Genomic DNA, 17,433 nt, shown 5'->3' on the forward strand with positions numbered 1-17,433 from the left:
AAACCCTCCCACACACGGATGTGTCTGATCATTCCAGCTCCACTCCTCTTCCAATTTCCTGCTTTTTTTTTTTTTTTTTAACCTGTTTCTTCACCAAATTTCACCTGCAGCCCAATTTTAGCCATAAAACCAAAATTTATTCATCCAATTCCCATTTTCAGGAGCTCTCCCAGCTGCTTCCAGCCTGAGGTTTTGAGTCACAGCTGTCCCTTTTTGGTGCAAGATTTTGAAGATTTGGCTCCCTGGAATTTTTCTTGTCCTAAAAATTGTAATTTTCAGGCTGTTTAAGGCTTTACTTTAGTATTCCTGGCTGACACTGTGGTTCACCTCCAACTAATTATTTCTAACAAAAAAAAAAAAAAAAATACTTGGGAGGCATTTTCCCACTCCTGAAACGTGAAGGACTCTGTTTTGCTCGTAGGAAATAAAATGTCTTTTATTATGAACATAAAAATCACAGATTTCATTTCTTTTTTTTTTTTTTTTTCCTTACCCGGCAAGGGATTTTTCTCCTTGCAGGGAAAAAAAAAAAAAAAAAAAAAAAAAGAAAAAAAACATAAAAAAAAAGTAAAAAAGTTTGAATATGTACAAACATATACAGGGTGTATCTGTACATTCGTCATTGTGTACAAGCAAGGCACCAGCAGAAGTGACAGCAGCACACACAGGGGGGTGTTTGAGATTTAATTTGATTTTTTGGGAGGAGATCATTGGTAAATGAACCCTTCTTTTTATTTTTGTCCTCCCTGGGTGGTGGGGGAAGAGGGAGGAGCCTTTGAACTGCATGGAGGTGAACTTGGAATTCTTGGACGATTGGACCAAACCACAGGAGCCTTTTCTCACGGAAATGTAACCCATATTTTGCCTAAGAAAATGGTGAAGGGAAATGAAAGCAAAGCCCTCCAGAACCAGCCAATAATGACAACACTGTCATAAAAATAAAGGAAATAAAGGGGTGAAATAAAGCAGAGGGAAAAAATAAACTTTTGATGATAAAAGCACTGCTGCCATCAGAGCAGCTTTGTTCCATTTTCCAACTTCCAAAGCAACTGGGGAAGGAGGGAACTCTCCAAGGACTTGAGCTGTGTGGCAAACAACAATGAATTTGCAAAGGAGCGTGAAGCAGCCGTGACAGGAAAATCATCTCAGGGTAAACACCACCACACTTGAGAGGTTTTCAGTCCCCGATGCAGCTGTCAAGTTGGAATAAAATGTCCTTGGAGCTGTGGGACACTCCTTTACCAGAACACCAAAAACCTTCAGGTTATAAAAGAAAAGATTTGTTTGTTTTTACCTGCCAAGAATGCAAAAGGAGAAACCTCCCTGGGAGGTTTCTTTGCTAATACACATTCCTTGGATTTAAGGGTTGATGGAAGTTCTTTTTCCAGCCTGCCAGGCAACAACACACCGATGTGTTCTGCTGGGAAGTGGGAGCAGGAAAATCCCTGTGTCCTCCAAATCCCATCCCTGTGTCCTCCAAATCCAAGCCCTGGGTCCCTCAGCTCTTCAGAAAATAAATCTTCCCCACAATGGCAACCAAAGGCCCCCAGACAATCCCCAGGTGGTTTTCCTAGACCACCCCAGTGAGCAGAGGGAAATGGGAGAACGGGAAAGCAGGATGAGAGTGGAGTTCACCATGCAGAGAGATCCTTCTTCAGCTGGACTGCCTCTCCTGACCCCTGTGTGTTTCTCGGAGCAGCCAAAGGAATTTCAGGTCCCTCCTCACTTCTTCCTGCGGATTTTGGGTTTCTTCACGGGCCGCAGGTAGGGATTGTCGATGACGTTCTCCTCCCCATTCCTGCTGCCTGACAGGGAGCTGTTCTGCTGCAGCACTGAGGTGTTCTCCTTCTCAGGTCCTGCATCATCCTGGCACAGCCAAAAACAACAATAAAGAAAAAAACAAAGTCAGGCTTAGAAGTCCTTCCACCCACAGAATCTGTGGCTGCCCCATCCCAGGAAATGTCCGAGGCCAGGTTGGAGCAACCTGGGATAGGGGAGGGTGTTCCTGGCCATGAGACAAGATTTTTATGGTCCCTCTCAGTCCAAACCATTCCAGGATTCCAAGTTCAAATCACAGAGTCTGTGGGTAGGAGGGATAAACAACAGCCAAGCACACAAGGAGCTGCATTAAAAGCCAGGCCTCCTGGTTTCTAAGACAAGAAAATCCCTTGGGAAACTGTGGAATCCAAGGAGAAGCCTCTTCCCTGACACTGAAATTCAAGAGTTACTGAAAGCTCCTGCTCCAGCCTTGTTCTGCACTGAACTCTGCAGGGAGCTGAAGAACCAGGACAGTGTTTACATCCATTTCTCATTTCCCAGGAGACAAAGCCAGGTTTTGCAAACTCAAGAGCCCTGGCAATGTTCAGTTCTATTTCCCGTTTCGCAGGAGCCAGGTTTTCCAAGCTGGAGAACCCTGACAATGTTGAGTTCCATTTCCCATTTCCCAGGAGGCAGAACCAGGTTTCCAAGCTGGAGGAATGGCCCCCAGGAGCCCCCCAGGGTGGCCCTACCGTGCCCATGTGCAGCGGGAGGTTCTCGGTGTCCGTCTGCTCGTCCTGCTCTGAGGAATCCGTCTCCTCCATCTGCTGCATTTCCAGCTCGGAGGGGAGCAGAGCTGTCAGGTAGGGCACGGTGAAAGGCCTGGCAGCAATCACTGGGATCAGGGAAAAAAGGAGAGACAGTCAGGAAGCTGTGAGAAATTCCTCCCCTCAGAAATTAAGGACAAAGTTATAGAGATCAAACATTTCGCTGGTTCTGGGTTTGGACACATTTCCTTTTCCTGCTGTTCCCAAGGATCAGGAAGGAAATCCTGATCCCTAAAAGATGGCAGTCTCTACTTCCCAATCTTCTGAATCTCTTGATGTTCCCAGCCAAGGACACAGCAGTGTTCCAACACAAAAAAATCCTTCCTGAGCTCCACCATAAAATCCCAATTATCTGGGAAGTTGGGCTCCTCTTAAATTAAGCTGTGCTGCCTGCAGGCCTGGGGAAAGTGGGAATTCCCATCAGTGCTCTGCAGACAGAGAGACAGGAAAATATCCAGGAGCAGGAAAACGTCAGGGAGAAGAAATTCCTTGAGGGGGGTTATGGGATTGGGATGAGATTTGGGTTTAGGTCTTTTCCACCAAGAGAAAAAAAGGAAAAAAGGGAGCCTTGGGGAGTTTAGGAGCTGCTTCCTGCTTTTCCTCCCCGTGTTAACCCTCAGATCCTTCCTTTCCCAACCTTCCAGCACCTCAGCAGGCAAACACCACACACGGGATGATTCCCAGACCCTAAAGGGATGCAAAATCATGGAATAACTGACGTGGGAATGTGCTGACATCATCCTTGAAGAGGCTCTGGGTCTCTCCTGTCTTGGCCATGAAGCGTGTGAGGGCCCTTTCCACGTCCCTCCGTTGGGAAGCCGCCTTTTCCCGCAGCACCTGGTAGTCGGACACCGGCTCCCGGTAGGTCTGGGGTAGGGAAGGGAAGGAAAGGGATGGAACAGCTCCACATCCAAACGTCCCAGGGATGGAGGAGTTGCAGGCTCTGCTCTTCAGTATCCATGGGGCTTTAGAGAGTTATAGGGGTCCAGCAGGCAGAAATCCGGGGATTCTGCACTGGGAAGGGTCTGGGTGCGGATAATGGGATGGGCCAGGGAATGGATTATGGGATGGGCCAGGGATTCTGAACTGGGAATGCTTTTGGAGTGGGTAATGGGAAGGATCCCATCCCAACGGATGTCCACAACCCACAAACAAGGAATATTTGAAGCCAGGAAAAACAATACTTTGGATAAATAGCAGCAGCACTGCAGTAAAAAAACACCACTCCTGGGGTTCTGGACTTCAAATAGATCCCAACCAGCACAAAAATCAGACAGAAATCCAGGGATTCTGGCTGATTTCTGGATAACAAGGGATGTCCACAACCCACAAAGAAGGAACATGTTAAGTCAGGAGAAATATTTGGGATAAATGGCAGCAGCACTGCAGTAAAACCACCCCACTCCTGGAATTCAAACAGCTCCCAAACAGCACAAAAATGTTGTTTTCACTCACTGGTGTCTTGATGTAGGTGTGAGGATCTGGGAACTCTGGGAAATGGCCGGGAATGTGGGGTGGATGAGGCTTGTTCTGCCCAGCTGTCAGGGCTTTGGGGGTCACGGGCTGGTTTGTCACCGGAGCTGCAGGGGAAAATGCAGGAATCAGGGAAAACATGGGATTCCTCCTGCCTGGGGTCCCCCCAAAGCTGTGACCCCATCCATGACCCCATCCAAGGCACGGAGCACATCCCATGACTTTAAGATTGGCATCACAGAAGGGAAAAGGATCCCTTGACCCCTCTGTCCTGCAAACAAAGCCACCCTGAGGGTTCTCCCGCGTGACCAAGGTCCCTTCACCTCCAGCGGTGTCACTACAGGACCCCTGAATTCCTGGGATTATCCTGCAGAAAACCCATCAGGAGCTCTCTGAAAGGCAGCAGAGAGGAGTTCCAGGTTATTCCCAGCTCCCTGCACACCAGGGAAGGTTCCCCACATACGGGCAGTGATCACCATCCTCTGGGAACGCTTGGCATAAGCAGGAAGAGTTTCCACGTTGAACCCTGGAACACAAAAGAGGAAAGCAGGAATCACTCCAGGAGTTTATCCTGTCAAAATTCCCCTTTCTCCAGATTTTTTCCAAATTAAACAAGAATGGGATGTGCCAGGGAGTGGATAATGGGATGGGCCAGGGATTCTGAACTGCGAAGTGTCTAGGAGAAGACAACAGGAAGGATCATGGAAAACCATGAGCTGGGTGTGTGCACAGCAGTGGGCACCACCTAAATCCCAGATTTTGGGGGCAGATTTCCCAATCCAAAGGTGGAAGGAGTGGGAAGAGGGAGCTGCTCACCCATTTCCACGAGGGTCACCACGATGTCCGAGAGCGTGGGCTGGGTCCTGGCTGTGTGCTCACAGTAGGACTTGGCACTCCTCCCAATTTCTGAAATATCTGTGGGATAAGACCAGCAGATTTAATTCTCACAGTGGCCACGGCTGTGTCAGCTCCAGGGATGGGAATTTTTAACAAATTTTGCAAGGAATGAAAAATAGTCCCAGGGATGGAGCATTTTGCAGGATGTGAGTTTAAAATTAAAGCATGGGGATGCTAAGGATTAAAAAAATCAGTGTTTGCCACAGAGGCAGAAGAAGAATCTGCATCTAAAACATGAAAAATAAGCCCAGAAATTATCATTTCTTCATTTCAGAACAATCTGGAGGTGAGGTTTTCATCAATACCCACAGGGGAAGGAGCAGAGCTGCTCCAAGAGGGACACAATGAAGCAAATATCTGGAATTTTGTTGTTTCTCTTTATTACAGCAATATGTGGAGCTCCTGGGAGCACCTAACAAGTAATCACTGAGTAAGAAAATAAGGATTTCTAAGCTGGGATAAACCCAGAGAAATCTATGCCTCCAGCGCTGTGCTCCAGCCACCAACCCAAACCTCTCCTTTTAACACCACCCTGAACAACAAAACTGGGATCAAACCCCTCTGGAAGCAGGGGGGAATCCTTGGATGAGCCGGTGGGGATGTCTTGGGTTGCAGTGCAAAATGTAAGCAAAAGTTTGTATCCTATCTCTTGAAACCGGCTGGGGAGGCATTTCTTCTTTATCCCTTCCAGGACCTGTCCTCCCTGCGGGCGATATCTGCTGTTAAACCAGCTGGGTCGCTGTTTTTATCCCTTCCAGGCCCATCCTCCCTGCAGGGATATCTGCCCTTCCTGGGCCATCCAGGCTCACTGCAGGGCTGAGACAATTCCATCATCCCATTGGGAGGTGCTCCAGCCAGGGGAGGAGCCCAGCATTCCTACCTGGATGAAACCTGGGATTGGGAACAGCAGCACAGCTGGTGTGCACTGGACTGCCAGAGGACGCCGGACCCATCTACAGGATCATCTCTGATCCAACAGAACCACATCCATCACTGCAGGAGGATTTATTTGGGCTGCTCCTCACACCCTCACCAACAGGGGCTGGGAAAACACTCTGCCACTGTTTTCTTTTTTTTGTTTGCTTTTTTGTACTACTACATTTATATTTTTAATATTCCTAGTAAAGAACCGTTATCCCTATTCCCACATCTTGGCCTGAAAGCCCCTTAATTTCAAAACTGCAATAATTTAGAGGGAAGGAGTTTTTCATTCTCCATTCCAAGGGAAGCTTTCCCTGGCAGACACCTGTCTTTCCAGCCTAGACAGGGGTCACTCACAGCTCTGGATCATCTCGGTGAGCGTCTCCACCGCGGCTTTCTCGGCGCTCTCGAAGCCGGCCTCAGTCAGCAGCGAGCTGACCACCACCTGCAGCGTCCGGCGCCGTGCCAGGTGGTAATTGTCCGCAGGAGTGCCCGCCTGCTTGCTGCCCGCCCGCTGGAATTCGGGAATGGGGCATTAGGAGATGGGGAGAGGCATGTTTGTGCCCCCAAGAGAGGTGAGCACATGGAAGGGACACAGGAGAGGGACGGGATGGGATGGGATGGGATGGGATGGGATGGGATGGGATGGGATGGGATGGGATGGGATGGGATGGGATGGGATGGGATGGGATGGGATGGGGCAAGGAAGCAGGTAATGGAAGGGACATGGAGCAAGGACTGGGATGGGCCAGGGAACAGTAGCTCCTGGGAAGAGTCTGGGAGCATGTGGAAGGAACACAAATCAGGGACTGGGAAAGGACATTGAGCAAGGATTGGAAAAGGTTTGGGAGAAGGTCATGAGAAGGGTCACAGAGCAGGAACACAGGTACACATACACATGTGCACTCTATACACTCATACACACACTGGTATATATATACATATATAGATACACACACACACACATATATACCTGCACATATATATAGATACATATATCCATATATGTATATACATGCACATATATTTACACACGTGTCCTGAAAGAACCTCCCCCGACACTTTTGGGCCGCGGCCCCTTTAAGGACCCCCCCACCATACACCCCACACCGTCCCCCGCCAGCCAATTCGAGCTCACCACCCTCAGCCAATCAAACCCCGCCTCCCCTCAGGCCCTCCAGCCAATCAGCGCTTCACGCTCTCCGCCCGTCGCCTCCGCGCTCCGCGGCCTGGCCGCGGCCGCCTCTGCGCCCCGGAGGGATCCGGCGCTGCCGCCCCACCCGGCCCGGCCCGGGATCCGCCCTCGCGGCCCCACGCCCCGGGGATTAGGCGCCGTTACCGTGCCGGAGCCCCCCGACGCTGTGTCAGCCATCTTGGGGCTCTGCGCATGCGTCAGGTGCGGCGGCGCGGTTGGCGGGAGCGCGGGACATCGTGGGAGTTGTAGTGCAGGTGGAGCGAAGCGCGGAACATTCTGGGAGTTGTAGTGCGGAGGAGAGGCAACATCTGGATCCGCCCACCCCATCCCACCTTCCCCGCACATCTGGATCCCGAGCGGGTGGAAGGAGCTGAGATTTATGGTCCCGTCCATCCCAAACCGTTCTGGGGTTCCACAGGACACAGGGACCGCAAGGATTTTGTCAAGTGGGCAAAATCTCCATTGGCGTCCTGATTTGTGACATCCCTGGAGCTCGTTAATTCCAGGATGTCCTTGAGCCAGGGATGAACCTTTGCCTGCTCCACTGATTAACTCTCCTTTCTTGCTGATGAGGCTCGAAAGTGCACAAAGACCCGACCTCAAAGAACATCCTGCTTTGAGATAATCATGATTCATCCCACATTTTGCAATGAGCCCAGACTGAAACCTCCTGTCACGGCACTGCGTTCCCACTTGGAAAGAATTTATTAAAAACCTTTAAAAAACTCTGTAACCATGGGAACCTCAAGGGTTTCCTGTTGTACCCTGAGCTCTCCCCAAGGTGAGGGGAGGACAGAACAGGAAACCACCAGGCTGCAGCTCCCACCCCTGGCTTCCTGCTCTAACCCACGTGTAGGACAGGCAGAACCTCTGAGAACCAATTGCTGAGCACCAGAGAGGGAGGAAAGTGATGTAAACAACAGCTGCCATGCCAGGAATTCAAAGTCTTGGGGCTGGATGGAAACACAGCTCCCACATGTTGCTGGTTTCACCTGCAGGAGCAGCAAAATTCATGGAAAAGCAGGGAAATGAGGAGGCTCGGGAAAGTGGAGCTGGATGGCTCCAAGCTGAAGTGAAGGAAACTTCTGGAGCAGCAAAGGTAGGAGGCAAAGTGGTTTCAGTGTCTGACAGTCTCCTGCCTCGTGTGCTTAGGGACAGCAGGATTGTGCCGAGGATGCTGAATGTTCCTCAGGATGGATCTCTGGGGATGTGGCGGTGGGAATTCCCTGATGTTCTGCCAAGATGAGCTGTCACTCTGTCACCTGAGCAGGGCTCTGCGTGTGTGTGCCAGGCCTGGGGGACACAAGGGTCACCCCAGCATGGCCTCAGGACATGGAGAGCTGTTCCCAGACTGGTTTGGAAATGGAAACAACCAGTCCCAGACTGGTTTGGGTGGGAAAGGACCTTAAAGCTCATCCTGCCATGGGCAGGGACACCTCCCACTATCCCAGCTGGCTCCAGGCCTCATCCAACCTGGCCTTGGACACTTCCAGGGATTCAGGGGCTCTGCAGTGGCTTTGGGAGCAGCTGGGACAGGGGGGAGCAGCACGAAGCAGCCTTTGCTGAAGGTGCAGGAAGTCACTAGGAGCTGCTGAGGCACCTGGAATTCTGTGTCCACTTTGGGCCCTCACAGCAAGAGGGACATTTTGGGGCTGGAGCATGTCCAGGGAACGGAGCAGACCTGGGGAAGGGGCTAGAGAGTCCTGAGGGAGCTGGGGAAGGGGCTGGAGAATCCTGAGGCAGCTGGGAAGGGGCTGGAGAATCCTGAGGGAGCTGGGAAGGGGCTGGAGAATCCTGAGGGAGCTGGGAAGGGGCTGGAGAATCCTGAGGGAGCTGGGAAGGGGCTCAGCCTGGAGAAAAGGAGGCTCAGGGGGAATTCCTGGCTCTGCACAACTCCCTGACAGGAGGGGACAGCCGGGGGGGATTTGGGATCTCATCCCAGGGCCCAGGGACAGGAGGAGAGGGAACGGCCTCAGGCTGTGCCAGGGGAGGCTCAGGGGGGACAGCAGCAGGAATTTCCTCATGGAAAGGGCACTCAGGCTCTGGAAGTGCCCAGGGAGGTTTGGAGGGCCCAGGGCTGGAGGTGTCACCTGGAGGTGGCACCGAGTGCTCAGGGTGGGCACCGGGCACTGCTCAGACTCGATGATCCCAGAGGGATTTTCCAGCTTCAGTCATTCCATGATTTTATGACTCCATGAATCCAACTTGAAAGAGACAGAATTTGGAAGCAAAATTCTGCTGGCCCCTTGTGTCCATCCCTATTTCATGAGTGCTCCCGTTGGGAATTTAAATTCCATTTTCCCAAAGATGCCACAGGCACAGAGAGTGGGGGAAAATTTCCAGGATGCAAAACAACCTCTCAGGGTCCAAATTCCGGTGTGGAATTTTTCAGAGGAAAGCCTGGAGCCGTTTAATCTCTTTTCCCTGAAATCCCAATGTGGCTTCCCAGAGATGTGCTGGATAAAAGGATGGAGCTGCTGTGGTTGGTTCCCTCATTTCCAGGATTTCCTGGTGCCAGCCCCGCTGCCAGCAGAGGGCACGTTGGGACCGAGATATTCTGGTTTCTGAGCCGCTTCATTCAGAGACCAAATCACCAGCACTGAATCAATGTCGATTTTCACACCCCTCAGCTGTGAAAACCGCCCCCCCCCCTCCCCCAAAAAATCCACCCAAATCCACCCTGCTCCCACTTGAGAATAAAAATTCCTCTGAGCCCCTCAAATTCCTTGGATAACCAAATGTGAGGGGTTTTGGGTGCAGTTTGATAGTGACAAACACTTGGTGTGCTCAGGAAGCTGCTGCAGGGCCAGGAGGGAATAAACTGAATTTCTAGGAATGTTTGGACTTTTTTTCCCATATGGACATTGGGTTGTGCCTTCCAGGAATGAGAACTCCAACATGGAGAGTTTAAAGCCACGGGGCTGTTGGGGTTTATATTTTATTTAGTTTTGAGACTTTTTTTTTATACTTGAAGAATATTATTTCTTCGTTAAAGTTTTATTGGTGGCAATTTGTGATTATTAAAGACTCTGGAAGTGAGACATGGAGTTTTCTCCCTGGATTTGTTATTTGGAAGAGGGATCTGATTCAGAAAAGAATTCCCAGTGAGGTGTGTGGATGTGGATGAGCTCTGAGTGCTCCCAGCTTTGACTCTTCCCAAAGATTCCACAGGTACAGAGATTGGGGAAGAGTTTCCAGGATGCCAGACACCTCTCGGGGTGGGCTATTCCATGGGGGAATTTTTCCAGAGGAAAACTTGGAGAGGTTTATCCAAACCTCTAAATAACCACAGGGTAGAAGCTGCCTGTGGTGGGGGCTCATTGGTCCCACAAATCAACAAATTCCAGCTGCTGGGAGTGCAGGAAATAAACAGGGAATTGGGTGTGCTCCCAAATATCCAGCTCCACTGGAAAACTCTTTGGAGAGTTGGAATAAATCCACAGCCACCCCTGACAGGCAGGAGACCCCTCCCAGCTATTCCCTGGGAATCCTGCATGGCATGGACACCCCATGGCTCCTTCTGGAAGTTTTGCTCCATCAGGAAGATCCTGCAACAGATCCCAGGAGTTCTCTGTGGCCAAATTGGAATATCAGATATCATTCCTGCTTCCAGGATTTGATGGATTTTTGCTTTGGGCCTTTTATTTCAACATCCACTGATGTCAAATCTGTTCCTTCTCACCCCACCAGTTCCTGATCTAATCCACGTCTAATCCAGCAGGAATTTCACCCCCAGCTCCAGGCTGCTCCCAGCCCCCCCTGGTGACTCAGGGAATTTTCTGGAGTTCTGGGATCCAAAGGGATGAGGAGATGGATCCAAGCTGCTTTTTTTTTTTTTTTTTTTTTTTTTGGTGCAGTCAGATGGGAACTTTCTTTCCTCTGGAAAAGCACATTTTGGGTTGCTGAGAGAACAGAGGAGCTCTGCAGGTTTTACTCTCTGTACTCCCCAATCCCCTCAATTCCTTGGATTCTTTCAGAATATGGGAATGCTTCTCACCCGCCCTCCTGAAGAGCAGAGGGTGACAAGTTCTCTGCCCAGTGTCACCTGCAGATTGTCATTGTCACTTTGGGCTAAGTGCAGCCACTTTGGCTGTTCCAGAAGTTGGATGGGACAACCACTGGAGCAATTCCTTGGGATCATGGGCACTGGGAATTGTCAAATCCGCACATTCTGCAGGACTTGTCTGGCCCAGCCTCTCCTGCTTCATCCGGGGATGGTCATGAGCTGGTCCCTGAAGGGATCCTAAAAACTGCCTGGACAAACTCTGGGAGCAAGGACACAAGAGAGGCCTCATCCCTGCCATGGATTCCCAAAAGGGATCCTAAAAACTGCCTGGAGAGACTCTGGGAATTAGGACACAAGGCCTCTGCCTCATTCCACCAGAGCCTTCTGGAATCCTCCTCTTCCAGCTCCTCCTCGACCAGGCAGGTGCAAATACAACATTGAACGGCAGCAATCCCAGAATTATCCCTGTTTTCTGACCCCACTATCCACATTTGGCTGTTCTGCCAAGGCCAGGAAGCCCATTCCAGGTGCCTGCCTGGATTTTTCCAGGGATCAGAGGTGGGGGCTAGCAGGGGAAGCCACCTCGGCTCTCAGGGACATCGGTGTCACCGTCCCTTCGGTGCCTGGCAGAAGGAGGCATTGGTGGCCCCTCAGGGTGACATCCTGGCCCCGGAGCAGACACACTCGGGTGACAAAACCCCGCTGTCACTGCAGGAAACCACAGGCAGGGTGGTGCCTCCTCAGGGCAGGGTGGGGGAAGAAATCCTGCTGCTCCCTGGGATGGGCTCTGGGCAGCTCTGCCCAAATTCCCACCTGGAATGGAGCATCCAGATCCATCCCTGGAGGATCCTGGCCTGGCTCTGCTTCAGAGAAGGATAATGGGAAAGTTTGGAAAACTTTGGTCGTGTGCCAGGGGTTGCTGATCCCAGCTGGCTTCAGGGTTGTTTCATGAACATTTCCCAGTTTCTGGTGGATAAAGGGCATTTATCCAGGTTTTTCTGAGTCTCATCTGTGGCCATGGCTGCAAAAATCCTCCCAGACTGGAGTGAGGGGGTTTGGAGACGCTTCCCACAGTGGGATGTGGGATAAACTGTGCTGTTGGGATTCCCTGACCGGAACAGGAGCCTTGGGGGTCTTTGGACGTCAAATGAGTTGGTTTTTAAAATGGTTTTAGGGGAAAGAGCTGAAGAACCAGCAGGGTTTGACTGTCAGATCTGAGCAGCTCCTTGGTGTGACAGGATGGGTGACAATAACGGGGGTGACAGCGACTGGTGTCACCTTCTCTTGCTCATTAAATCTGTCATTTTAAGCTGCTGCTGCTTCACTTTGAGAAAATCCCTAAATCCGAGCCTGGAGGCTGATGAAAAGTCCCTTTTTTCTTCCCAGTGGGGTCCTGGAAGCACAGAGGGAACAGGGATGGATGAAATGCAGGAAGTGGTGTGAACTCATTGGACCCTCTCAGCAGCTCAAGCTGGGTTTAGAGCCTGGGTTTGGGCTGGTTCTTGTTTGATCAGATCAGTTCCCTGTCCCCATTTGCACATGAAATTAAAATTGGCACTATCAAGGCAAGGAGCTGATAAAAGATCTTTGCTAAACTTGCTAAGAACAAAGCCTGGGGCTTATTCATCTGCACTCAAAAAAAAAAAAATCTTCAGGAAAGGGGAGGCTTCTTGGGAAGAAATCCTGCAAAAGGCTGGTGGGAGAGGGAGGTTTCTTAAATCGCTTGAATAACATTGGGCTTCTTTCAAGGACCGTTTTTTCCCTCATCCCTCAAAATAAAATTGGCTTTTTTATGGCTTTTCTTGACTTCAGAAGGAGCCATGTGCCTAAAAATCATCCTCTCACCTCTTCCAACACAGAACAGAACCCACCAAACCTCTGCAGCTTTTTCGGGGTCCTGCCACCTCCCCACCAGCCTGGCAGGGCAGTTTGGTGTCTCCGGGGACTTGAGAAGCCACAAGGAGACACCAGGGGTGAGACAGAGATAGGGGGTGGCAGCAGCTGTTCAGGATGTGCCGCTGATTCTGGGACATCTCCCACCCTTTTTGGAAATCAAGAGTCGGGAGCAGGGCAGGAGAGGAGGAACAGCCCCTGATAAAGTCCCCATGGATGGCAGCCCTGAGAGCCACAGGCTGGAGTTGCACCAGCTGGGAGGCCACGATAGGTCCTGCGCTGTCACCTCCCTGCCCTGGGCATAGGGACAGAGGTCCTGTCCCTCTCTCCCTCTCAGCTCCAGCTCTTCCTCTCTCAGCTGGAGGTTTCTCCATAATTCTACATAATTTCCTCTGCAAGTTTCTGCCTTGGCTCCACTCGTCCCACTTGTGCAGCTCCCTGGGGACTTTGAGGGTCCCATGTCAGCATGGGGGGGCTGGGATCCTTCTCTCACAGGAAATGCAATTTTGAAGAGGGAAAAATAAGTGAAGGAAATATTTGTGGCTAAAATCTTGGTCCTGGATCACGTCCCTGGACAAAAATTCCCTCAGGATATGTCCCTTGGGTTGGGTGTGAGGAATTCCATCAGGACAAGGGGGTGCTGGTGGCACCCCAAAAACTGATTCCAGCAGGTTTTCCATGCTCCATTTGGGCAGGAAGGGAAAGACTTTTTATATCCCTATGGATTTGGGGAAGAGCAGGGGGATTTAGCTGGAAAACACTCAGGAATGCTGAGCTTTTCCCTGATTTTACTGGGAAGGTTGGATAAGGGACCTTCCTCAGTCTCACCACCAAAGCCAGGTCTGTTTTGGGGGGAAATATTCAAATGTTGATAAAATGATTTCCCACGGGCCCGGCAAAGATCCTGTGGCTTGAGGGCACAGGCCACGCTTCACGTGCACACAACTGTCACCTTGTGTCACTTGGGGTTGTTTGTCTTTCTTTTGTGACAAATGAGGTCCCCACATCTGGCGATGGTGGTTAAAATTGGTGGCCCAATTTAATCACAGCCAGAGAGGACAGGAAGGGGGGGACAGGCATGGGGTGACAATGACAGGCAAGGGGTGACAGGCAAGGGGTGACGATGACAAACAGGGTGACAACCACGGGCTGACAAGCAGGGGGTGATAAATGGGGTGACATGCACAGGGTGACAAGCAGGGGGTCACAAACACAGGATGACAAGCAGGGGTGACAGGCAGAGGGTGGCAGACAGGGGGTGACAAGCAAGGAGTAACAAGCAAGGAGTGACAAGCAGAAAATGGGGAAAAAAACCCCCCAAACTGCCCCATTTTGTGGCATTTTTCCTGCCTAGTGGGAAGGATGCTAAAGTTGTGACTTCCCAAAGTGAAGTGAGGCCAAATCTGTTTTTTTCATTGTCCACAAAGAACCACGGCTGTGCTGATCCACCCCCAGGAGTCATGTCTCTGGGATCCCTGTAGATCCCATGGATCAGGGCATCCCACAGATCTATGGATTCACACAGCTCAGTGTATCCAATGGATAAGTGGATTCCCATGGATCATTCCCATGGATCCATTGATTCCCAAAGATCAGTGGATCCCACCGATGAGTCGATTCCCACACATCAGTGGATTCCCAGGCTGGCAGGGCACAGATCTCTGGGTCACTGCTTCAGGAATGATTTCCAGAAGGGGTGGAAAATACACAAAAGAGGGTAAACTTCACTTCTCTGTGAGAATAAGGATTTTGGGGTTGGAATCCAGAAGTGTGAATCACCAAGGACAGGAAAAATTAGTTTTTCCAACCAAACTTCCACTCTTTTTCCCCCCTTTTCTGCTCACCTTTTCCAGCGAGTAAACATTTTAATGGAGCTTTTCCAAACTTTCCCTCCATCCCCTCCTCTCCCAGCCTGGTTGGTGAAAAGAGCAGATCGGACAGGTGAGAAATCCCAAGATAAAATCCACATGAAAATAGAACATAAACGAAAACAAAACCCCAAAACAACAACAAAACCCCAAAGAGCTGAGCAAAGAGACCAAAAGATTTGGTGTCACCCCCAGCTGGAAGGGACCCTCTGGAAAGGCTGGAAAGGGTTAATCCAAGGCTGCTGAGAGACTTTGGAGCCCTCCAAGCCACCGTTTCGAAATCTGATTTTCTTTTTTGCAACCAAGTGAGGTTTTTATCGACTTCCTATGCGAGAGCAGAAGTTGGATGGGTGCAGAGAGCCCAGTGCTGCCTTTCCTCCTCCTTGCAGCTGGTTGGGTGTGGCAGTGCAGGACCCACAGCTTGGAAAAACGGGATATTTAGGGCAGGGAACAACCTCAAAATTCAAACATTTGAAGTGTTTTGGTCCATTTTTTTTAGCATCAACCCCCAAACGAGCCCTGCTGCTTGTGCAGGCTCATCTCAGTGTCCATGGCCTGAATTCCTTAGGCCAAATTCCTGGCAGAAAACAACAAACCAACACTTGGTGTCTCTGCCTGGAATGTCCAGGCAATGAGACCTCCAAAATCAAATTTTTGGGGGCTTGGAATCACCTGGATCAGCTTTAGGAGACGTGAGGAGCAACTTGCCCTTGGAAATGGTTCCATCCTGCATTTTTCCTCCTTCTAGGAAGCATTTCCTGGCTCCAGCAAATCCCTGCTGCATGGATGTGGATCTGCAGCTCTAACCCAGGAGTTCTGTGCAGTTTTTCTTCTTCTTTTCCTCTTCCAAGGATTTTTCCTTTGGAAGAAGGCTGTTCCAAGCTCAGGTTTCCGTGGGCAGGTTTGATGTGGGAGCAGAGCCCAGGCAGGCACAGGTGGACTCCAGGTTTATGGAAAGCACCTTCCAAACTAGCCCCGCCTGGATTTCTAACCTGATCCAAAAAAAGAAATTAATGAAAACAGGAGCTTTGCCCTTTTTTGCTGTCTGATGTCTTTAATTCCATTGACAAGCAAAGCCTGGATCAGCCTCACTGTTGGAAATACCCCAAAAAGTCTCAGCTTTTGCAGAGATTTCCCCAAATTCATCATCTTATCTTTACCTCAGCACTTTCCTATCATCCTGCAGAAGACAGAGCCAGCCTGAAATTGGTGAGGGGACATGTCTGGGACACTTGTCCTGTGTGGTGTGGCTTGGTCAAGGCAGGGAAAGATGAAACCCCAATATTTGGGATGCTCCAAACCCTTTATCAAGGCAAGGAAAGATGCAATCCTGATATTTGGGGTGCTTCAAATCCTGAGTGCAAAGAGCTGAAGGAGTCTCAGAGCAGCAGTGACTGGAAAAATGTGACAGCAGCTCCTGCCAGCTCTGGGCTGTGACACTGCCACTCTCAAACCTCCTGTGCCACATTTTCAAGCCTCTTGCAGCTGCTTTTCAAGCCTGGTGCAGCCCTTTAAACCCTGTGCAACCCCTTTAGTCCTGTGCAACCCTTTTAAATCCCATCTAAGCCGAGCTTTGCAGAGCTCAGCCTTGAGCTCAGGACTGCTCCCCCCCAGCAGAATCTCTGCTCCCTGAGCCGTGGTGGCTTTGCAGGCTGAGCTCAAAGCCTCCCCAAGACACAACCTCAGCACCTCAGAGCCAGACAAGGCTGCAGGTGTGGGGTTGAGAAGAGATTTGGGGGTGCAAAAACTGCTCTGGGGGCACCCCTGGAGTTCTCAGCTGTGCACCCAACCCTGCAGGTGAGCAGAGATCGTTGCTCAGCAGCTTTTTTTCTTTTTTTTTTTTCCCTGCTTGATTTTCACCATGCAGGAAGTAAATAAACACTTTTGAATGCTCTGCATGTGTTTGGCAGGTCAAAATAAATTTGTGGGGCTGAACAAGCTGAGAGAGGATTTGTGGGGACCCCCCTGAAATCTGTGGGGGCAAACCCAGCCTTGTGTTTGGACCTTTTATTTCTTCTTGTCTCCCTGCCACCATCAGGGGAACCATCCAGGGTGTGCAGGCACTGAGGGCTCTCCTGGCTCCATCAGGGCAGAAATCAGCCAGGATTTTGGCGGTTAGAGCTGCAAAAATTGGGAATTTGGGGTGTCTTGCAGCATTTCCCAACCCTATTTCACAGGAGAGCCCTGTGAGGTTCAGGCCAAATGCACAGTCCCTGTTTATAGTTTATTACTTAGGATATAATTTTTCACTTAGAATATAATTTATCACTTATTTCCAGTTTATTAATTAGGATAATATTCATCTCAAGCAGTGGATCCCTGGAAAAGAAGGATCTTCTGTTTCCCTGGATGGAAAACTGAGCTCCTGAGCCAAGCAGGCCTTCCCAGGGCACGTTTTTGGGCCCTGCTCCGGCCATTTGGATGTGTCCCCCTCCTTCAGACAGATCCCAATCCCTGTCCTGAAACAATTCCAGCACTTGGCATCACTTCCCGACAGCCCAGGAGCCGCCCTGGCAGAGGGCTGAGCAGAAAAAGTGCAAATTTCAATATTTGAGGTTATTTCAAGCCTCTCACATGCAGAGACTGAGGCAGGAT

The 17,433-nt window shown here is 50.4% G+C and overlaps 1 protein-coding gene across 1 annotated transcript; it reads right to left on the reverse strand.

The window, feature by feature from the left end:
- Positions 1-582: 582 nt before the first annotated feature.
- On the reverse strand, positions 583-7,262 carry TAF8 (TATA-box binding protein associated factor 8). Its single transcript, XM_040085503.2, has 8 exons — positions 7,216-7,262; positions 6,234-6,390; positions 4,875-4,973; positions 4,522-4,584; positions 4,041-4,165; positions 3,305-3,452; positions 2,511-2,653; positions 583-1,866 (listed from the first exon to the last, which is right to left on the reverse strand). Exons 1-8 carry the CDS (start codon positions 7,246-7,248, stop codon positions 1,723-1,725), a joined length of 912 nt encoding a protein of 303 aa, XP_039941437.1. The 5' UTR covers positions 7,249-7,262; the 3' UTR covers positions 583-1,722.
- Between the last annotated feature and the right edge of the window lie 10,171 nt (positions 7,263-17,433).

Source organism: Hirundo rustica, chromosome 24, assembly GCF_015227805.2.
Source record: "Hirundo rustica isolate bHirRus1 chromosome 24, bHirRus1.pri.v3, whole genome shotgun sequence".
Lineage (NCBI taxonomy): Eukaryota > Metazoa > Chordata > Aves > Passeriformes > Hirundinidae > Hirundo > Hirundo rustica.